This window comes from Athene noctua, chromosome 1 (assembly GCF_965140245.1).
Source record: "Athene noctua chromosome 1, bAthNoc1.hap1.1, whole genome shotgun sequence".
In the NCBI taxonomy this organism is placed as follows: Eukaryota; Metazoa; Chordata; class Aves; order Strigiformes; family Strigidae; genus Athene; species Athene noctua.
Window position 1 is genome coordinate 7,923,967 of NC_134037.1, and position 21,193 is coordinate 7,945,159.

At 38.7% G+C, this 21,193-nt stretch overlaps 1 protein-coding gene across 5 annotated transcripts in view; it reads right to left on the reverse strand.

The window, feature by feature from the left end:
- The window catches only part of RCAN2 (regulator of calcineurin 2), a 94,593-nt gene that overhangs the window by 23,025 nt on the left and 50,375 nt on the right, over nt 1-21,193 (reverse strand). The window contains exon 1 of one of the 5 annotated variants that reach the window (XM_074895519.1): nt 18,419-18,761. The exons of the other annotated variants lie outside the window; for them this stretch is intronic. Within the exon in view, the coding sequence (XP_074751620.1) occupies nt 18,419-18,505 (87 nt within the window). The 5' untranslated portion in view covers nt 18,506-18,761. Of the gene's footprint in view, nt 1-18,418; nt 18,762-21,193 lie in introns of those variants that run through there. 5 annotated transcript variants of the gene reach the window in all.

The window sequence follows — 21,193 nt, forward strand, 5'->3', positions numbered from 1 at the left end:
CAATGCCAAGGGTGTGATTTAATACAGTTTGGAGACTTCTCAATTCAATTTCACACCCAACGATTGAGCTAAAAGAAAAATCCACACTTTACATTTCTTCTTTATATGAGCACTGCTATTTTACTGCATCACCAGCAACAGCTTTTCTGAGCACTCCATATTTGAAGCACTCCAGTTCCAGATGCCATATTAGCTCTCTGAAACGCTGGAAGTGCTCTTTCAAACCAGCTGGCCAAGTGCATGTTATATGACTAGATCTATTAGTTTCGCCCCCAGTGTTAGGGAGTGTTCTGTAGAGACATCATTCTTTGTTCTCTGAGAAGTTACTTTTGATTCCTGTGCTTGCTACCATTTTGTGCAACATCACTTGGTACTTCCTTTTTTTTTTTTTTTTTTCCCTCTTTTGCATCATATCTGCAGTGGAAAAAAAAAGCAAGAACAGGTCTGTGGAGGATTTAATGCAATTTATGTTTTCCAAATAGCAGCTTTACATTTTGGCTAGAGAATGATAAAAATAATGCTAATAACAAAGACATGATGGAAAGATTCAGACTGTCCTGAAAAAAAAGCCTTTTTTGTTTGTTTTATTTTAAGAATTGAAACAATAACTGAGTAGATAATTTATGTAGTGAACTCCAAGGAGCTCATATGCATTGGATTTAAGAATATACATAGTACAATACCAGCTACTGATTTTGCTTTGTAGCTGCAAACATTTAAGGCCAACAATTAATTGGCAGCACAAGGAACAATTTACTGTGTATATGTTTAGCCTGTTTCAATAAGTCCTAAAGTTCCTATTATTTTAATTTAGCAAAAAAACTAAGGAAGAAAAATGACCATAATAGATTTTTACCAATAGCTGCTATATTTATACCAATAAGGGTGTTCCAGTAGGAGCAGATCTCTACAGCAAAACAGTCGGTGCTGAGGACTTTCTGATCAGGTGCCATGGACTGAATGCCCATTAGCAGTTGGAGCATATTAGGCACACTACCGGAATGCATCTTCTATATTAATTTCAACTGAAAGGTATCCAGTTCATGAACTGCTCTGTCATGTGAACAAAAATCACAGTTAATGAAGATCAACAGGAAAGTTGCCTCATGAGAATCCCCAGCTCAGACTAAAAAGGCTCATGTAGACACAAGCCAGTATCTCTCTAATAGTTAGCTGGAACTCCTGTAAAAGCCAAAACAAAAAGAAACCCAAACTGAAGTGCTAGCGACAATAATAAAGAAGGGACCGGTAGTCAAGCTTGTGCAGTAAACAAGGATTAAAGTTATGCATTATGAGAAGCTGTGTGAAAAATATCCATACTAACGGTATACACTTAGGAACTGTAAGAAAAGCTACATAAATATCAGTCGTCTTCTTACACTATTTTTCACCGATCTTTGGCAACTTCAGTTTCATCTCCCCAAACCTTCTGAGGTATACCACTCTCCTGTGTGGTGACACTGAGGAGAGGACAGACTCACTTATAGTCACAGTGCCCACTTATGGGCAACCATGGGAGCAGAACCAGTGTTTCTGTAACATATTCAGAAGCATCTTACTTCTACAAGCATACAAAAATCCAGTCAGAGTATCTAGAAAGCTCAGCCTCTTAAAAATCTGTTACCAAGCCTGTTGAAGTGTCAGGGGACACCTCTGTTGCTGTCAGTGACACAGAATCAGGACCTCACTGAACAGCATGCTAAATGCAAGGATGAAATTTATTAAAGAGAAGACCAAGAGCTGAGAAACTTTGCTTTATTTATACTGCTGGAGCTGTAATGTTGTAAAACAACCATAAAACACATACTATTCATGCTCTGTCTCTGTCAACCCAGCTGAACTCGAAAAATAAACAAGAAAAAGCCACGGGACAGTTTAAACAAATAAAATGCCTGCCTTGCCCATTCCTGATTTACTATTTTGCCTACAGTGAACAACATTTATAGCATTTCAGCTGTTTCTCATCACAGTCATGGGGAATGCTTTTTCCTTTCCCTCTCCCCGACAACTGCAAACTGCACTAACATGACTAAAAATATATTTTCAGCTTGTCTGGATTTAGAAAGGACACTGACAATTTTAAAAGTGGCTATGAAAAAAAAAAAAACCAACCAAGAGAGCAGAACAGAATCTAATCTTATGCTCCTCCATAAATGTTATTTAACCATTAAAAAAAGGTACAAGGGAAAACTATTGACCCACCAAAACACATTCTCAGAAGTTTAGTAAAAAAAAAAAAAAACACACTCTACTGAAATGTAGTTTCAAATACAAAGAAAAAGTCTACCCAGAGAAAAAAAAGTAGAAGTCGGTTTTCATTCAAGGCGTTAGTCTTACTTTTCACCTCTGCACTAAAACATAAAACAAAGAGCCTCTCGCTATCCTTTTTTGCTTTTCTCCCACCATTGCAGCCCACGACTAGTGGGAAGAATCTGCAGTACTGTGACCGCTGTCTAACACTCTGGTTGTAATATCTGACTGTTTCTTATTCTTGCTACTCTGTCTCGACCATCTGTCATTTGCTGTCTTACACTTCATTTGCAAATTACTCAAGCAGGTCTGTTGTCTGTATACATTTGAACAGCTCCTAGAAGCTGCAGCCTCCAACACTGGAGTCTCTTTGTACAATAAAGATACATCAAGGACAATAATATGCTCTCCCCAGTTGAGCGCCTGAATGGCAAACCTCTATAGCAAACCTACATAAACATACATACAGGTGAATAGCATTTCAGGCTGAATGGTACACAAAAAAAAGTATCAGAAATAAATATGTAAGGAAGATGTAAAAAAAGAAAACTAAGAAAAAAATCATCCTTGTGCTGGAAAAGAGCATAAGCGTACACAGAGGAAACTTTCTGCTTACTAATGTGACAAATAGAGGGATACGGGGAAACTTTCTAGGATCCATTTCAGACATATTCTGACCTGTTCTGTCCCTTGTAAATCCAGCTCAGTGTAGGTGATAGGAGCACACTGGTCCCAGAGCAACGCACCGTAACTGAATGGACAACACATTTCCAAAAATTTCCAAAAAATTTTACCTGATGGGTTACGTAAGAATTCAAGAGTCCAGGGACACAGGAGAGATACTTACAGCACAGCTTTCTACATTTTGTGCTTGGTTAATACAGCAAAACCCCCCACATGTCGCTAAACAACAGAGATCAATATAGTTTTCTTAAAATAAGTTAATTTCTTCTAGGTCCTAATTTCACTTTAAATTGAGATGTGGCCTAAGTGGGAAAAATGGATAATGGAAAAGGAAAATAAGGTGAAATAAACAACCTTAAAACATAGTTCAGAAACTATGACATCTCTTTTGAATTGAGAGATACAGAAAAAAAATCTGTTGAGTTTCTGCAATCTCAAGCAAAACTATCTCCAGAAAAGGCTTTTAGGTTTCATGGAAGTCTCCTTCTGTACCTTGCCACTGAAAATCCATCATCATCATCAATTCTTTATGTGTATTTTATTTTTAACTATTTCGCTCTTTGTAGTCCTTCAGTAATTGTTTATAAGAAAACATCTGAGCTCGATGCATTTAGTTGAAGAGAAAAAGATCTTCTTTTATTATTACATAGGATGTAGACCTTCCTCACAACAGGAGTTGTGCTATCAAAACTGGAAGGGCAACAGTGTGTGCATGTGTGTATATACATATTAAAAAAACACAAAAGAGGATAACTACAGGTAAGAGTCTGTTCATTGTAACTTCAAATGGCAGAACTTCCATAGACTAAAATGATTATATTTACATATTGCACTGAAAGAGACAACTATAAAAGCCTGCAAGTATATCATTCTCCCACATTCACTGATTTGGTACCCTCAGAGGAGCCTCCATTGAGCTATAATCTGCTGGGTATAATTGATCTTAAACTTTTCAGAGTGATAACAGCATTAACTGTGAATTTGATTTTGCAGATCATGGCAGAAAATGGATGGAAAGCATATGCATAAACAGAGATGATACACTCTTCTTTCCATGCTGCTTCTATATTGTCACTGTAATACCCATTTCAGCACTGTCCTATAAAAAAAATGAAGATGCTTTTCTGTTTGAATAAAAAACATGTGCTTAAAATATTTCTACACTTAGACGGGCTGTTTTCTCCCTCCCCAGAGGTCAGTCTTTAGAGGACTCCAGGATCCCAAGCTGCACAGCTGCTGAAATATCAAAGAAATGCCATACAGTGGTCCACCTGCCTAATTTAAAAAATTGCAACAGCACATTTTCATTTCCAATATATGCCACAGTACTTAATTAGCCTCTAGAACTTTTTAGTGTTATAGTACATAATGAAATCAAGAATTTAGCATGTGTCAGAAAATTGCATTTGTGTAGACCAGAAGAGAGGTTTTGGGTGGACTTGGTAGGCAGCTTCCCAGCACTCAGGAAGGGGTTACTGAGATTACAGACCCAGGCTCTGTATCAGGTACATAAGGGCAGAAAAAGAACCAATGGTTTCTATTGGCTTCAACAGCTGCTTGTACTGTCCACTACCAGACAGGATACAGATGAGGAAATTTCAGTCTTACAGTGATATAATTGTTTTATTAGGCAGATGGAAAAAAATCCAGGGTGAAAAAGCAAATATTCCTGACCAAACTGCTCCCATGTCATTTTTCAACCAACTGGATAATTTCCAGTTGGCACAGATTTTGTTTAGAAACAAGAATTGGAAAGTAGACTAATCCTATCTTACAGCTAAAAACAGCACTGCTCTTCATCAAAATCATTTTCATTTCCTGATGTGAAAAATATATCAGTAACAGCATGGTATTAAAAAGATACTGGAGTGACATTATGAAACCGAAGCTGCTCTTCATAGAAGCTTGTGTCCAGAGCAATCGGTAAGAAGGCAACAAGCCTAGTGACTGGCAAGCAGAGTGGTAACCAAATGTAGATTTTATTCTTTTTATGAACAAGTTATTTTTAAAACTAAGTAGGGCATATAAAAATAATCAGTATCCCGCAGAGTCCAGTTTCTTGCCCTGTGGCACTGTTTCACACTGTCTCTGTGTCAAAGAAAGGTACGTGCCTTGCAAATGCCTTTATCTAAGTCTATAATACGTGTATCTGCAGCACTGGAGACAAACATGTAGACTCAAGGAGTCTGGTTCTGAGGTCGATGGAATTTTCGAAGCAGTAAAGTTTGGTGCATATAGAGTCTAAGTGACATGGGAAGATGTGGGACTGCCAATTTTGGGGGAACTAGTTAGTCAATACGGGAAGCAATCTGTTCACCGAGGTTACAATTTCAAATGTCAGAGGGTCTCCCAGACCACTTAGCCTGATGCACAGACTAGACCTGCATCCAGCTGCAAAACACCACTGCAAAAGCAGTGTCAGCTGTAACCTCAAGGACAGAATTTACACTTTTCAGTTTCAATTGAACTGTTTACTTAATCAGTATAGGATACTAATATTTAATTAAGATATCAACTAAAAGTGAACAAGTTCATTTTACAAGTCCCTCAGCACAGTCCACAGATTCTCTCTAACGGATATTCAAGTCAGAAACACAGTAGATCTGCACTTCCTACATATAAACCTCAAATCTGATGCAAAACATTTAAGGGAGGATAAATCAACAGAGGTTGAAAGCGAGGGCACCTTCCTACAGATAAGTGGTCTCAAAATAGAATAGTTCAATATATACCAATCTGCAGCTATTATCAACCACATACTTTATTTTACACAGACATATAAACTCCTATTAATTATCATTTTACCATACCTATACCAATTACTTATTCCCCAAGTAAATTCTCCTTATCCAAGACATTTTAAACCTTTTCTTAAAGTCCAACTGCTCTGCTGCTGTTTCACTAAATTATAAAACTATATAAAATAGTTAAAGCTTAAGCAGAAATTTTAGCAAACACTCAGCCAATGACATTCAAAAATATTCTGTATTGTTTTCTAAGATGCAGTGTGCATTGAGTAATCTCCTGTTTCAGGAGTACTCAGTATTCAGCAATACTTAGTGACATCAAGCTCTTTCCCCTACCCCAAGAAACATCACTACTTTTGGTGTTATAATTGTGGGCAGGTAGCTTAAATGACTACAGTTTTTCAACAGTTTCACTATAGTCATCTGCTACAAAAGCAAGAAATAGATGTCTAGACATCTTTCCTCTTTATTCATTTATTTTAAAAAATTCAGACTAAAATGCATCAACTTCCCAAACCTCTAAAACTTTAAGTATGCCAATAACTTACTTCTGTCTAACATAAGCAGCATACTTATTACTGTTATGGCCTAGCATTTGGCTTTGCTCCCAGCTGTCGTGATTAATAAGAATTTTTTCTAGTTCAACGATTCTCAGATTATGATTCAAGGACTAGCAGTCGCCTGCAGAAAGCTGGCTGGTCGCACAGTCCTGGAATTCCTCTAATATAATCAGCTGTTTCTAAAGATAAAGGTACTACTTTTCACACTTCAGTAGTTTTCTTCTTAGGATCTGTAAACAAGAAAGCAATATGAAATCTCAGTTTAAGACAAAAAAATGTGCACCTCGAAAAATCTAAGCAGCCTGAAGAGAGAAACGGCACACCTGCCATAGCAAGCATACTCAAACTGATCCATGGCCACGTTAGCACAAAACCCAAACTGCCACTCAACAGAATTAACGTGCTCAGGACCGCCACCAGAATACCCACAACTTGAGCACTTTCAGTCAGCTTGACAAGAGAGTCAGAAAGTACCTGCCTCTTGCAAACCATTATCCAAGCACTGAGTGGGACTAGACTGTTACTCCACAAACCCAGGCTCTGTAATAACTTCAAGAAGTGGAATAACCTCCTCCCACCAATAACTAGCTATAACAGAAGAGTGTAAATGCTGTCCCGGCACCATCAGAAGGGCTGCCATCCCTGACTCTTTGCTAAGCTTCTTGCAGCTAAGTTCTTGCAGCTTTGCCACGTTCTCTACAGTTGTCTGCATTTGCTTTAGAGCACACTAAAAACAAGCCATGGTAGCCCAGCACCAGTGTGCCAAAGGGAGAGCATAAGTGATATTCATCGTCTTCCATACATCCAGAAAGTACACGCAGGGAATCATATCCTGGGCTGCATAAAAAGAAGTGTGGCCAGCAGGACGAGGGTGGTGATTCTCCCCCTCTACTCCACTCTTGTGAGACCCCCCCCTGCCCCTGCGGTGCTGAGTCCAGCTCTGGGGGCACCAACATCAGAAGGACATGGACCTGCTCGAGTGGGGCCAGAGGAGGCCACAAAGATGATCAGGGGTTGGAGCACCCCCCTGTGAGGACAGGCTGAGAGAGTTGGGGGTGTTCAGCCTAGAGAAGAGAGTCTCCGGGCAGACCTTAAGCTGGGGAGGGACTCTTGATCAGGGAGTGTAGGGATAGGATGAGGTGTAACGGTTTTAAACAAAAAGAGGGTAGATTTAGATTGGACACAAGGAACAAACTTTTTGAATAAGAGTGGTAAGACACTGGCATGGGTTGGCCAGAGAAGCTGTGGCTGCCCCTTCCCTGGCAGTGTTCAAGGCCAGGTTGGACGGGGCTTTGGGCAACCTGGGCTAGTGGAAGGTGCCCCTGACCATGGCAGGGGGGTTGGAACTAGATGATATTTGAAGGTTCCTTCCAACCCAAACCATTCAGTGATTCTATGTTTGTTTTGATTACAAAAGTATGATACTGGTGACCATTACTCATTGCAATTCACTAGAACTATTCATTCATTTGAACTATTCATTCAATTCACTAGAACTATTATTCATTTGCATCACAGAACTGTTTAGACACAAGAAATTCCTTACACAGCTGTGATTTGTATTTCTTTTCAGGTGTACTCTTTTGCACTGAATTTCATTCTGTTGCTTAATTAAAGGTTGTTCAGAATTTTGACCCTGCTCCACCAGCATGGTGTCATCCACACATTTTTTTAAGGTTTTTCTCTGTTGACTAGTGTCATTAATCTCAACATGGTTCCAGGAAGAAACATGTGAGCTTACCTACTTAAATACCTTCACTGTTTGAGAATGAACCACATCTGGCTTAGACATTTTTAAACAACTATGCACTCACCTTATGGAAATTATATTTAGACTGTAGATTACTTATGAATATGACTTGAACAGCATGAAAAACTTCAGTCAAAATATCTACCTTCCACATGTCCTTTATCCCACTTATCCAGTTGCCCTGTCAAATAAGGAAGGCAAATTGATTTGACAAGATTTACTCTAGACAGCCCAGGCCTAATTACTTCCAAAGTACTTACAAACTTATTTCCAAAATTCAAGTTAGATAAAAATATCTGTAATTATCCAGGATTTTTCTCCCCACTCCTCCTTTTAAACACAAATGCTATTTCTTCCCATCTGCCATCCTCAGGAGTTTCTCTGCAACCTATGAATTCTCAAAGATAATTTCAAATAGTAGAAAGATTATTTCAACTAAATACTAAACCATTCCTTGGTAGATTTTCTCAGGTCCTGTACACTGGTCTTACTTCTGTATTTTTAGCAGGTTTTCTCTGCTCTGGCCACTACTAGGGTTGGTTTTTTCTATTAATTTAGCTGAGTGTCTGTCAAGCACTTTATATAACACACATGAAATCAGTCATACTGAAACCCTTCCCAAACTGTGTTACATATATATCTTGCTGTTAATGAAGCTGAACATTGTTTTCATCTTACATTTTATGCGTCACAAGAACTTTTCTTGTTCTTATTTAAATCCTCTGTTAATCGAAATTCATTTTATGATTTTGCACACTTGGTTATCATTTTATATATAAATCCTTAAATTGCTGTAAAGCAAAAGGAGTATCTGATCTAGCTACTTCATGTCCCATCTGTCCTTTGCATCAGGACAGATCATCTCCACTATGTGTTCAAAAGTGCCTCCTCAACTGCTAATTCTCATGCACTTCTCAGATAATCTTCTTAAAAGACACCACTGACCAGCTCCATAAGGTTGCTGAAAATGACTATTTAAAAAAAATATTTTTCCTTGTTTATCCAATCTCAAATTTTATTTCAAAAGCTTACTTCAAAATCATTTTCACCAAAAGTACTTGCCATTATTAATTTATTCCTTAATTTCTAAAATTAAAATAAAAAAATTAAATAGAAATTAGCTACTCCATCTGATGAAAGAAGTCTGCCCAGAACACTCTCATAATTGGATATATCACAGCTTACAGTATCACTTACTGTTTGGAAACTTTCAACAATTTAGAAATTATTGTTACTTATTTCCAGTATCATCTACCACACTGGACAAAACTAAGGGAAAACAAACAATTCCTTCTTGCATTCTAGAAAGATGAAACAGAAAGGAAGACAGAGAAGTTAGGAATAAGATAAATAAAAAGAGAATCGAATTATTTGGGGGTTTATGCTAGGGTTTACAAAATATTTTCTGTCCCATGCATGCATACGTAGCTTCATCTAGCCACATTCAATCATTTAATTCCTCGTAAGACATTTAACAGCAAAAAGGTTTGAGAAGACAGTTGAAAGAAGAGCGGCAGCAGCCCAGAGTTCACAAAGTATTTTCTTACCTGGAGGTAGAATGGAAGCCTGTGGAAGATGCTTTCAGGAAAGTAGAAAGCTGTCAAGATTAATTTACCTAAGGTTTCAGTGATGCTAACAACTGCCTTGTGAAACCTTTGTCACAAAGTCGTCTTTTTTTTGACCATCACTGGGTTTTTCTGGCATCTTGTGTCAGCTTCTGCTCTCAAAGTCCTTAAATCATTCCACTACACCATAAGAAGTCAGTCATCTCTTCTCACCTTGGTCTTCCATTGATTATTGTCTTCATCAATTCTCCCTCCACCCGAACTTCTCTGCTCTGTCACCCGCTCAATCAGAAGCCCTACCACAACCTGCCTTCCTGCCCCAGCCTCCACAAGAGTTTTCTGCATTCTTGGTTTTGCACCACAGAGACACTTCTGATGAGGAAGGGGGGAAAAAAAAAACCAGCAGCACTCTCATCATACTGACTTCCCTCCTCTGAAACCCTGTGCTTCCCTTCCTCATTTCACTTTTTTGAATAAATAACTGCCTTCCTCCTCCCTCACAGGTGGAGGAAGCTCAGAAGAGTTCCACCTGTGGCCTGCTCCTTAAAGATACTTGCTTCTCTTAGAAAAATACACTTCTTTGAGGGAGAAAGTCCATTTCTGATGGTGGGTTGTTCTGGGGGTTATTTTTTTCAGTACTAGTAAAGAAAATAATAATCCCCCAAACAAAACAAAACACACACACCCCCCCCAAACAAAACCACTAAGAAGGACCCACACCAAACCAACATCTACAGAGAAGTGGTGGTTAAGACAAATTTCCCAGTACATTTCTAACTATTTAGACAATTTAAAAGTTTGTATGCTTAATGGTTTAGTTACTGGTTTTCTCTGAGAGACATGGAAAAGTAACCAAAACTGAATGAACCTTGTCATCAGGCAAGAGAATACACAGCAAAGGATGATGAAATTTGAGGTTGGTAAACCTGGAGTAAGTAAGACTTAAACAGCAAATGAAACAATCTTCTTCACATCACCTCCATACATGGAATTTCATTTCTTGTGAGGATTAGCAGTTCTTTTACCATAATTTGTTCATCTGCCTGCACATTTTACATGAGTAAAAGGACAAATGAGATTTCTGTATGGTTACCACCTCTCTGGCCATGACACGAGTATAACACAGCAGAACTCATGTTGCATGATTCAGCTGTCTGAACGCCTCCACCGTTTATGGCCAACCTTTCAGGATTACTCACTGCAGTATATGAAGCAGACAGATACTTCCACAAGTGACAAATTGAGCTGAAGAAATTACTGTGTACAGCTGCCTGCTGATACTGCTCTGAGCACAATCGGTTCATTGTGTTTCTCAGCTCAGTGGGTATTATTTCAACAGATAGGACTATCTGGTGTTGCAAAACTGGAGGCTCTTCCATGCTGCAGTACATTTTTTTCTGCTAAATATGAAGCCATCCTGCAAGATAAAGTTAATTTCTCTGTCCAGATGTTGCCAGAATCTAAGGCAGATTCTGAAAGGTAGCAAGTTTGGACTAATAAAAAAAAAAACAAACCAAACACCCAAAAAACCCCCACTCCAAAACCAAAACAGCTAGTAACTAAGCAAAGCTCCTTGCTCTCTGGAAAATGTCTAGAGCTCAAACAGCATTTGAGATTGAACATCTATAGAACCTGATTATTACAAACAGAGATGTTTATTTATACCAGATCTGATACATTCCAATCCAGTTTCCTAATCAGAAAACTTATTTCCTGGTTCCTTAGTTCTCCATCTGCAAATGAGAATACTTGGAACTTTTTATCTACAACACCATTTTGAAGTTTTTTAGCAACTCCAGGAGTACAGAATAGACACACTGCCATGGAGATGCTGCTGCAGCACCCGGCTCAGCCCAGGCCCATCCAGCTGGTTTCCTATTGTGCAGTTTGCTGTGCAGACATCCTGCAAGGACAGTGGGGCTGTTTACTCCATCACAGCTGCTACAACCAAAGGCTTCTCTTTGATTCAGCACCAACAGAAACTACAAATGGAGACAGCTAAATGCATCACAAGAACACTGACGGTGCGAGGAGCTGATCTGCGCTCTCAGGAATTAACATGAACAAAGCAGAAATCAACCTGAATTCTAGATGGAAAGCATAGGCTGGAGCCAAATTTGAGGGCTGTGTGTGCATTTCAGAAGCATCATCAATGAGAAGAAGAAAACGGGAGGAGTTTACTACTTGGCCAGGAAAAAAAATAGATGTATACTATCCTATACTGACTGCACTTAGTGCAGAGGGCAGCTAAGCTGTCACGCCTCAAGCTAGAAGCAGTTGAGGCTCCTCTGTATGATCTACACCAAACAAAAGAGTCAAGACTCAGCACTACGAGGTCAATAAATACAGTTACTTCAAGGACGGTTAGACAGTACAGTCTCAGAAGTTTCCCACAAGGAAAGAATTCATTCTGTTGGTATTTAGAAGGAGAAGGTGCTTATTGACACTCAGCCACATTAATGGGGAAAATTTTCAAGAAAAGCCCATGCACACAGTCCTGGCACCACTATAAATACGTGGATAGAAAACACAAAATCCTGCCGCAACTGAGTCCTGACTAGAGGCTTAGCTTAGTTCCTGGACCTTGGCAGCTTGTGTGTTAGCCAAGTGTTTGATAAACTGTAGTACTCTTCTTGTCCAGCATCTCTTCGCCAAGGAAGAATTCACTGCTCAAGACCACGCTGTCACGGTTGTTTGCATTCTAGCACATGATCAGATATTATCTTCAAAAGCAAATATGCTGTTTAGCACATGAACGATCAAAACTAAGTAGGTTATTTAACACCTTTCGTGGAATCACCACTAGAAAATATTAAAGAACTGTCCAACCATAAAGCATATCCATTAGTCTATGTGCAAAAAATTAGAGATACAAAGTTGGTGCAGACCTCTGCCTCAAAACCTGCAACTTCTCTCAATATCAAAGTTTAGATCATGCTAAGAAGCAGCCAATATATCAGTAAAGATCAAGACAAAACAGTGCACATATACAGTACCTTCAGAGAAGAATGAGACTACATCACTGTAGACCTGTAAACAACGTGCCCTTGAAAAACTTTTTTTGAGAAGAACAGAAAGAATATGGGTACTTCACCTCTCTCGGTTCTTCTAGGAATTCTAACCACAGTAGTTATTTAATAAAAAATCAGTATTGCACTTGAATCTGTATTAAAGTTATCTCAGTCTGTAGCTGTACTGACTATTCTTCAAATCTGCTGAAGAAAATCATGATCTCTTCATTGCTCCTCACACTGGCTGGGCCATTTATCAGTACAATTGCAAGGTCCATCTTATCTTATTACCCACCTTGGATTAATGCTGCACCTTCTAGCAACACATTCTAGCTGTTATTTATTTTCACTTGACCACAAATTGCTCATTGTCTAGTTATCCTTACGAAAAAGAAGTATCTTCATGTGACTTTCAACAGAAAGGAGGATCAAAAAGAATACAAAACCCTCTGACTTGTTCTGCTGTTCACTCTGTATTAAAAGGGTGAAGAATGAGAAACAGAAAGCATGCCATATTCACAGATGCGTAAGGACCTGCAGCTGGCACTGACCTCCAGTGGAACAGCAGCGTTCCCTTCTTCTGAGTAATGAAAAAAGCAAATACAAATAATTGAAGGTAAGCCTATAAAGGGCGCATCGTGACGCTTAGAAGTCTTACCATTCTATCACTTCTTCTTTGGAAACTTCTTAAAGCTTTCAATTGCCTTCACACGGAGGCTGTTAGAAGGACAAAGGCAGAGCCAAAACTATTTCTGTAATGGTTACTGGCAGTGCCTCAGCCTGCAGCAGCGCTGGGTGCATGAGCCCCAGGTTTGCCTGCTCAGTCTCCCAGCCCCGACACTGAAGCCGTAGAGCAGGGTCAGTGTGCTGGAAACAGCACTACAGCTTCTGGGAAATTTTGAAGAACAGTGAAAACAGGGCTACCATTAAATTAAAAGCAGAAAGTATCTCTGTACATGTACCTGCTTATTTAGGTACTAATTATTTCTGTTCTTTTGAAAGTTTTTCATATTTACAACAGAGCAACTAGTGCTTCATATAAAAAAAATAGGTAACAAGTCCTTTGGAAGAAAGATGACATCTTTTATCTTTCTAACTCCCTTATTTTACATCCATTATATCAATATTACAGCTTTTTGAACACTGTGGAAAAAGAGGTTGCACTTTGCTCTCCAAACCAAACAGTCCTATTTTAAAAGCGTTAATACAGATAGAGTAAATGAGCAAGGAATCTAAGTGTTTTAATTCTTCCTCTTTGTTAATTTAGATGAAGACAGACTGCAAGCAGAGTACAAAAGATATGTATATCTATTTTTCAAGCAGAACTATTGGATCTTAGAGATCTGCAACATTATTTGCAAATAGAAAAAACTATCAGGTGCAGAAAATACTAACAAACTAACTGTAAAGCAGTCCTTTCAAGCCACCAGGGTATTTTTGGCATTCATGCTGTTGTTTGGTTTCCTCCTTATAGCCCCAGTCTGTGGAGTCTTGTGACTGTGCAGCAGTCTCTTCCCACAAATCAAGCTCACATGGCTAAGAATTTGAAAAAAAGAAACCATGAAACTCTCCCAACAAGTCATTTCTGCCACTGGGCAGCTGGCAGTATCCAGGAGAGCAGAAACACTCCTCCCTTTTCCTACGGCTTTCTTCACTTGACTTTAATCTTACAGCACTTAAACTTTAAACCTCAGAACATCTCTGTGAATGAGCTGCTTTTACAAATGGAGTACTGAAGCAGAGAGCAAAAACCACAAGAACCTAATATGCTTTTGCCCTCTAGACCCCTGAAGTTTAGATACGATGTTAGACTGCTAAACCTCTCAAAGGCAACTGCAGGGCATAACTGATCTCCAAACCATCCATCCCAAACAACAAGTATTAGCAGTGTGCTCACTGAAGCATTTGAACTGAATTATGAGTTTATAGATTGACAGAGATCCTGCTCCAGCGGGGATTAATCCTCCAAAGCAATATGATCAAAACCATGAAACTATTTCTACCTCTTCCCATTGCTGCCTGGCTCATGTCCACATTGGTTTTTCCCTGCATTAAGATAATGTTCCTATCCATGCTACTTTACATTATTGTCTTCAGATACAAATTCAACCAGTCTGGATCATTTAGTATTTCTTCTCTGTTACAGCAGTGCCTCGTGGTCCCAGTCATACCTTGTCACTTGGCAGAATGATTGTGTGAGCACAACTGAAGAGAGAACATGAAGAATTAATAAAATAACAACATCTTGCTTAGAGTAAGAAGCATGAGTTTAAATTATCTTCCACTGTTTCTGTGATGTCTGGAATTTCTCTATTAGAAATAAATAAGATATTAATTAACTAATTGCTTATGTAACAAACATCATTACATAAAATTATCATCTAGAGGAACCGGATGAAGAATTTGAAATATCCAGGTGAACTTCAAAGCAGAACCGTACTTCATGATTTCTACGGCTGTCGTCTCAAGTTTCCCAATTCCTGATACACAAGCACTGTATAGTTAGTAGCATCTTGATTAGCCTGACCCAGTTTTTGGATTATAGAAGACAATTCAAAGCAGCAGCTGATCAAAACTAAAAGGCCTGTTGGATGGGTACACGGATGGTAAACCCACGGCGTCAGTGGTGTGGGCAGGCTGCCAGTTTTGGGGCATCCATACAAGCCTCTGTTTGTTGAATGGATGAACCACTCCAAAGGCTGAAACTAAAAAGCTTTGCCTTTAGTACTACGTAATCGCTCTCCTGTTCCAGAGGCCAAATGGAAAAAAGAGTATTTCCGAGCCTGTCTGCCAGATGCTAAGAGCATAATGCCTTCAGAATAAGGTCACTTCCATGGTGGAAAAGCAGCAGTAAGCTAAGCAGCTCCCTCCACTCCATGCCCTGTGCCCAGTAGCAGCCTTTGACTCTCTGTACAAGTGCCCCAGCACTGAAGAGCCGACTCTCTGGGGGAATGGCAACTTCAGGAGGCTTTGCTGCCATCATTGCCACCTGCTGCGAGAGCTCCTGCTCTACAGCCCCAACACAGACCAAGCTCTTCCACCGCAGGCCTGGCAAACCAGGCAGCTCCTGTCCACTCCCCTCTTGAGCCTGCTGGCTGCTGGCAGCCTCCCAGGTGCCTCCAACCCACATGCTGCAAGCGGGACAATGACGGCTCAGCGCAGCCAGCATCCTTCTCCAAAGCCTCCCTTCAGTTCTAACCCTGAATCGGAATAAAGTGAGCTACGCTCCGAGCATACCCTAAAACCTAAAACATTAGAGAACTACTTCTACAGGACCAATAGCTCATTTTAACAAATTTCATCAAGCACCACATCTCACAAAATCTTTAATTTATCTGTTCTACCACTGAAGGAACATTCCCTTCACGCAGCCAGAAGGTTCCCTACAAAAATCTTTCCTCTATGTGAAAAGGTCATGTGAAAAGAGAAGAAAACTGAAAGGACAATAGCCTAGACTTCAGTTTTCAATGCTACTCATGCCTCCGGCTGACCTGCAGAAGGGCTGGTCAGAGAGGTGCACACAGGAGAACAGGGGAGCGGGGGAGAGCAGGACTTCTGTGCTTGCTTTTGCTCTTTCACTTCAACTTCCACACCCATTTCTACTCAGAAACAGCCTCCTTCCTTTTTAACCTTAAAGCTTGATGTTCCTGTCATCCTATCAAATTCAACACAAATGTTTTTATGTTGACAGTGGCCATACTGTCAACAAAAAAAAGGCCACCTTGAAGAGAACCCCTTTTGCAGACCAAAACCATATCTTTTTTCTGTTGTTTTTTGTTTGTTTTTTTTTTTTTTTTTCTGCTGCAATTCTCCTGGGAGTAAGCAAAGAGCAGTAGGTGACTCCACCTCTAAAACAGCAGTAGTGCCAAAACTTTCACAGAGAGGATGCTTTCACTGCAGGCTGCTATGTAGAGAAAGACGAGATCAGCACAGAGCCTAGCTAGGCTTGAGCACTGGAAGCAGCCTAGCTGCGGCAGCCCTGCTCACTGCCTCCAACAACCGAGTTTGTTGACAACTAAGTGAAAATTAGTCTGCAGTGAGCCGTGGGTCACTGAGGACAGACCACTTCTAGCATCTAAGCCAGACAATTTCAAAGTAGACTTATCGTTTCTAAGCTGCAGTGCAGTCTGCAGTGCAGTCTCCATTGTAAATATACCCAAAGTCTTTGCACTGAACATTTTAATTCAGAAATCAGAAAAAAAAAAAAAAAAAGTTTTAACCAAACCAAAGTACAGAGTCCAAGTAACATGAAAGGCATTACAATTCTTGTAATGTCTCCGTAACCCTTTTGTTCTCTTTTAACCCATGTTCCTGGGCCACACTTTCTAGATGCTGCAGCTCAAATCAGGCTAATTCAAATCTTACCAAAGTCAAGAGAAAGCTTTCTGCTGATTTTATGGAAGCCAAAATTTTGCTTTTTCATTGCTACTGTTGTATGAATAAGGATACAAGAAGATCACTACAACTTTACTTTCTTGCACAGTCTTATGCCTAACATTGACCAGACACTAAAAGACAGTTGCTCCAGGTATAAGCTCCTATCAGTTACATCAGGTGTAACTCCTAAATTTAAAAAAAATATTAAGTAAAAAAGAAGGAAAAAAAGGAATAAGCAGATGAACATTTTACTACTTCAAAACATTACACAGAACATTTCTCAAAGCAGGCAAGACTGCTCACCTGAACCATTCATCTGAATTATTCACTATTTCATCTCTAAATCTAGTATTAAACTGTTAAGAAAAAGCTTCTTAAATTAATAAGAATCTCTTGCTGGCAACACAAAAGCATCTGTACAAAGTATACCTGCTATCACCTGGTAATAAACTAACAGGGAAATAAAAATTATAACAACCTCTTGCAAATGAAAGTGGGTTTATTTCCAGATATTTCCACTGGGTTCAGTGTTTGACTCAGAATTAAACAGAACAGGGATTCTAAATTTGACCTCCAACTGTAAATTCTTTTTTTTTCCCTGTTCCATTCTTTCAATACTAAGAACAATCAGATTAGATACTAATGTTATCTGTATCTTTGTCCTTTAAATAAACTGCTAAATATCACCGTGTTACGCCTATGAGCTCTTTAAGATGATTTGTGAAAAGCATATTTAAAATTCCTCTTTCAAACTTAATTTTCAGGGATTTTCTTGCAGTGATATGAAAACAAATGAAAAAGATAATTGATTTAAACAGTAAGCAATTACATACAATGACTTTTCTACAGCAGTTGTCTAATTAAGAGAGTATGAGCCCAGCATACCGAGCCTTAGATTTAAGCATTGTTTTTGAGGTATTCATATGATATGCAAGATGCGTAACTTTTTGTATTCTGTTATATTGCAGATGCACCAAAATACTTGCTACAAACTTTTAACCCTTCATAAAAATTTTTACTTGTATACATGATTTGGATCTGAAGAAAGAAACAACCACTGTCAAACTGAATAAAAATATCTGGAGATTATCAATGTTGATAAATAACATTTACGGCAAGGCTGATCTAAAAAGTGACACTGGACTAAAAATATCTTGACAAAATTAACAATGAATGATTTGTTATGAATATGAAACATGCATATGCACATATGTCAGTTATATAACCCATTTCTTATACCGTTAAAGAGTAAACACCAGCCTATTCTTTCAGCTTATCAAAACACAGTAGAAAGCAGGCACATTTCTCTCCCATATTTCTCTCTCCTAATTAACAGATTTTTTAACTGCATGTCTTTTACTACTGCAGCAGAATCTCATCTGCCTCCTCATTCTGAATTGCTACATACAAATGCCTATTGCTCCCAAAGGCTTTTCTAAGAAGCATCTGTAACAAAAGAATAGTAGGTGCATACCTTAACCTCTTGGTTGGCAAAAATCTCCACATCAACCCCACAGGCAACCAGAGTGGAGACATCACAGTCCATGCTACGGGCTGGCATTCCCCCCCTTTTGTACACAGAGTTAGGCAACCTCAGAGTAACAAATGATTGGAAGGGGGAAAAAAAAAAAAAAAAAAAAGCAATCTTCAATTCAGTTTTTCAATTGAACAGTCCAAAATTCTGTTTCAATGCTGACAATAACTGCAAGCTTCCGACACAAGCTCTTTGCACTTAACTGAGTTGCTCCTTGCCTTCCCCTCGTACACCCACCAACTGAGCAGGCACAGCATAGTAACAGCGCTATTCCATCTCTCATGGCAATGACATCACCACAAAGACTGACATAAGCTAAATCTATTTTTTCAACCCTTTTATCTCTAGGCAGCACAGTGGATCAAATTGAACATGATTATGTGCTAAATCTGAACTGGGACTAAATCAATTCAAGCAGCGTTCACTGGCAACTGAGTCATAGCTGTTGTTTCAGCCGAGTGCTTATGTTGGCAAAAAAGATCGCCTGACACTGAAAGCTCCACTCTTGAGTGTAAATTAACCCAGCATTTAAAGCCACTAAGCTCAAGGTAACATTCGTTACTTTATTATACTTTAAAATCCACAGCAGAGCACTAATAATTAAAAAAAAAAAAAAAGCCAAAACCCAACAAAAACCTCAGTATTCTGCTTTTAATAGCTCTAAGTATTCTTTTTTTAATAAAGCATGCTATATAAACCCCACACAGGAGATTAGAGAACACCTAGTCCTATCAGGACTGATCAACACACTGCAAATCTGATCCCTGTACTTAAGACATACAAGTTGCACTATGACTCATCTTCAGAAAGATCAGAGGCATGTCTGTGTGATTTGGAAGTCAATACCCCTTTTCAAAGAGCAGAACACAAAAATTTCCCTTGAAATAAGGACTTTGCACAAGGCAACCTTTATACCATTGGTCCTTAGGGTTAATCCTTCACAAGTGTAACAGAATTCAAGTGAAAGAAATAGATTTAAGTAAACTGAAGATGTTTTACACCTGCTGACTCAGTGGTCTGTTTATTCTTTGCAAGTTTATTTTTTAACGATAGAAATAAAGTATCTACAAATCTGGAACTTCTAAAGGTGATCTTTATCCCAGACTTGCACCATGATTTTTCCTCTAATGTTTCAATGTTGTGATCCATAAATTACTTTTAATTCTGGCAGGCCTAGAGATGACATTTATGGGCAAGTCAAATTAACAGGCAGAATTAAAATATTTAATTATTGATACAAACCAAGAAGCAGCACATAGCTCAACGTAAGAGATTGCTCTGCTTAATTCTGCTTCATTAACAGATACTGCAGCTTGTACCTCATTCTATGATGTTGCACTTAGCTTGCTACTGATATTTAACCTAGGTTGTCTAAAACTATCTTAGACACTTATGCTGAACCATGGTCAATTTGGGCTGCAGACTACCATACTCTTAACGAAATCCAAACGAGGACACCTGGGGTAAATTAGAACAATTTCTTTGCACCAAAACTGTGCATTCAGACACCTAAAAGCAGAAGGAGCTTCAGACTAGACTCAAGCCACCCAGCTTCCTGTCTTACTCTCTTGCCAGCACCATAAATTTGTTAAATTCTGGGAATTCCAGATTAGCCAACGACAAAACAAGCTCCACTGAGAAATCCACTCTTTACCAGTGCGAGCTGGCAGTAAGGTTACATGCCGATACAGAAAAGCTGAGATCTCTTATCAGAACATTCTTTTCCAAGTTCTATTATTTTCCCACTTTTTAACTTGCATTTATAGTAGCCTCCTCAGCAGTAATCACAGACTAAGATCCACAACCAGGACAGAAACATATCCCAGCACTAAAGATTTTACTAACCAATCAACAGAAATGGATAGGGTAGTACCAGCAGCAAATTAATCAACATGGTTTATCGTGATAATCAATTGTTTTTACACCAGTCATTTAAATAACTGTTAAATGTTTTCATAAGCCATGAAAACACTTTTTAGAAAGAATTTGAAGTTACATTTTTGTGCATGTTTAGAGGAACTTTTATTCACATATTTGAATACAATATACATGATGTCATAGGAAAACAGTCATAAAGATGCCTGATGGAAGGTCTAAGCAGGCAGCAATGGAAAAATCATATCATCACAAAACTGAGAAGTTAGTAAGTGATAATGAACGAGCTGGAAGGAAACATCGAAAACAAAGACAAGTCATGTATATCCAAGTCTAATGAAAGTTTTAATAGTAATGGACCAACAAGACAAAAAACCATAACAAACATTTTAAAAAGGAAAAGATCAAGAATTAGATGATGCTGATCAGTAAGGTCCAGAAAGTGATGCCTGGCCTAAGTATGATTTCACAGCAGTGACAGAAAAAAGATCTTATGACACAGAGCTATACTGGATAGTTCCATAATAATTTAATTATATTTTTAATTTTTAAAACTGTCACCTATCAATTTTAATAGCTCACCTCCTTAATCTTCTTATGAAAAATGGTACATGGGGTGTGAACTGACCTGTTCCACTTCATGATTATTCTTGCACTTCTACTATTCATCTCCTTTCAAAACAGAATCACTGTAATTTTTCCACCCCATCTGAATAAGGAAACCTTACTGAGATCAATTGCTTTCACTTCTTGTTTCTTCTTGCCTATTCCTAAGAATAACCTATTTTTTCCCCTTAAAAACTACTCTAGCTTACTAGGGTATTTTAGTGAGTTCTTTAT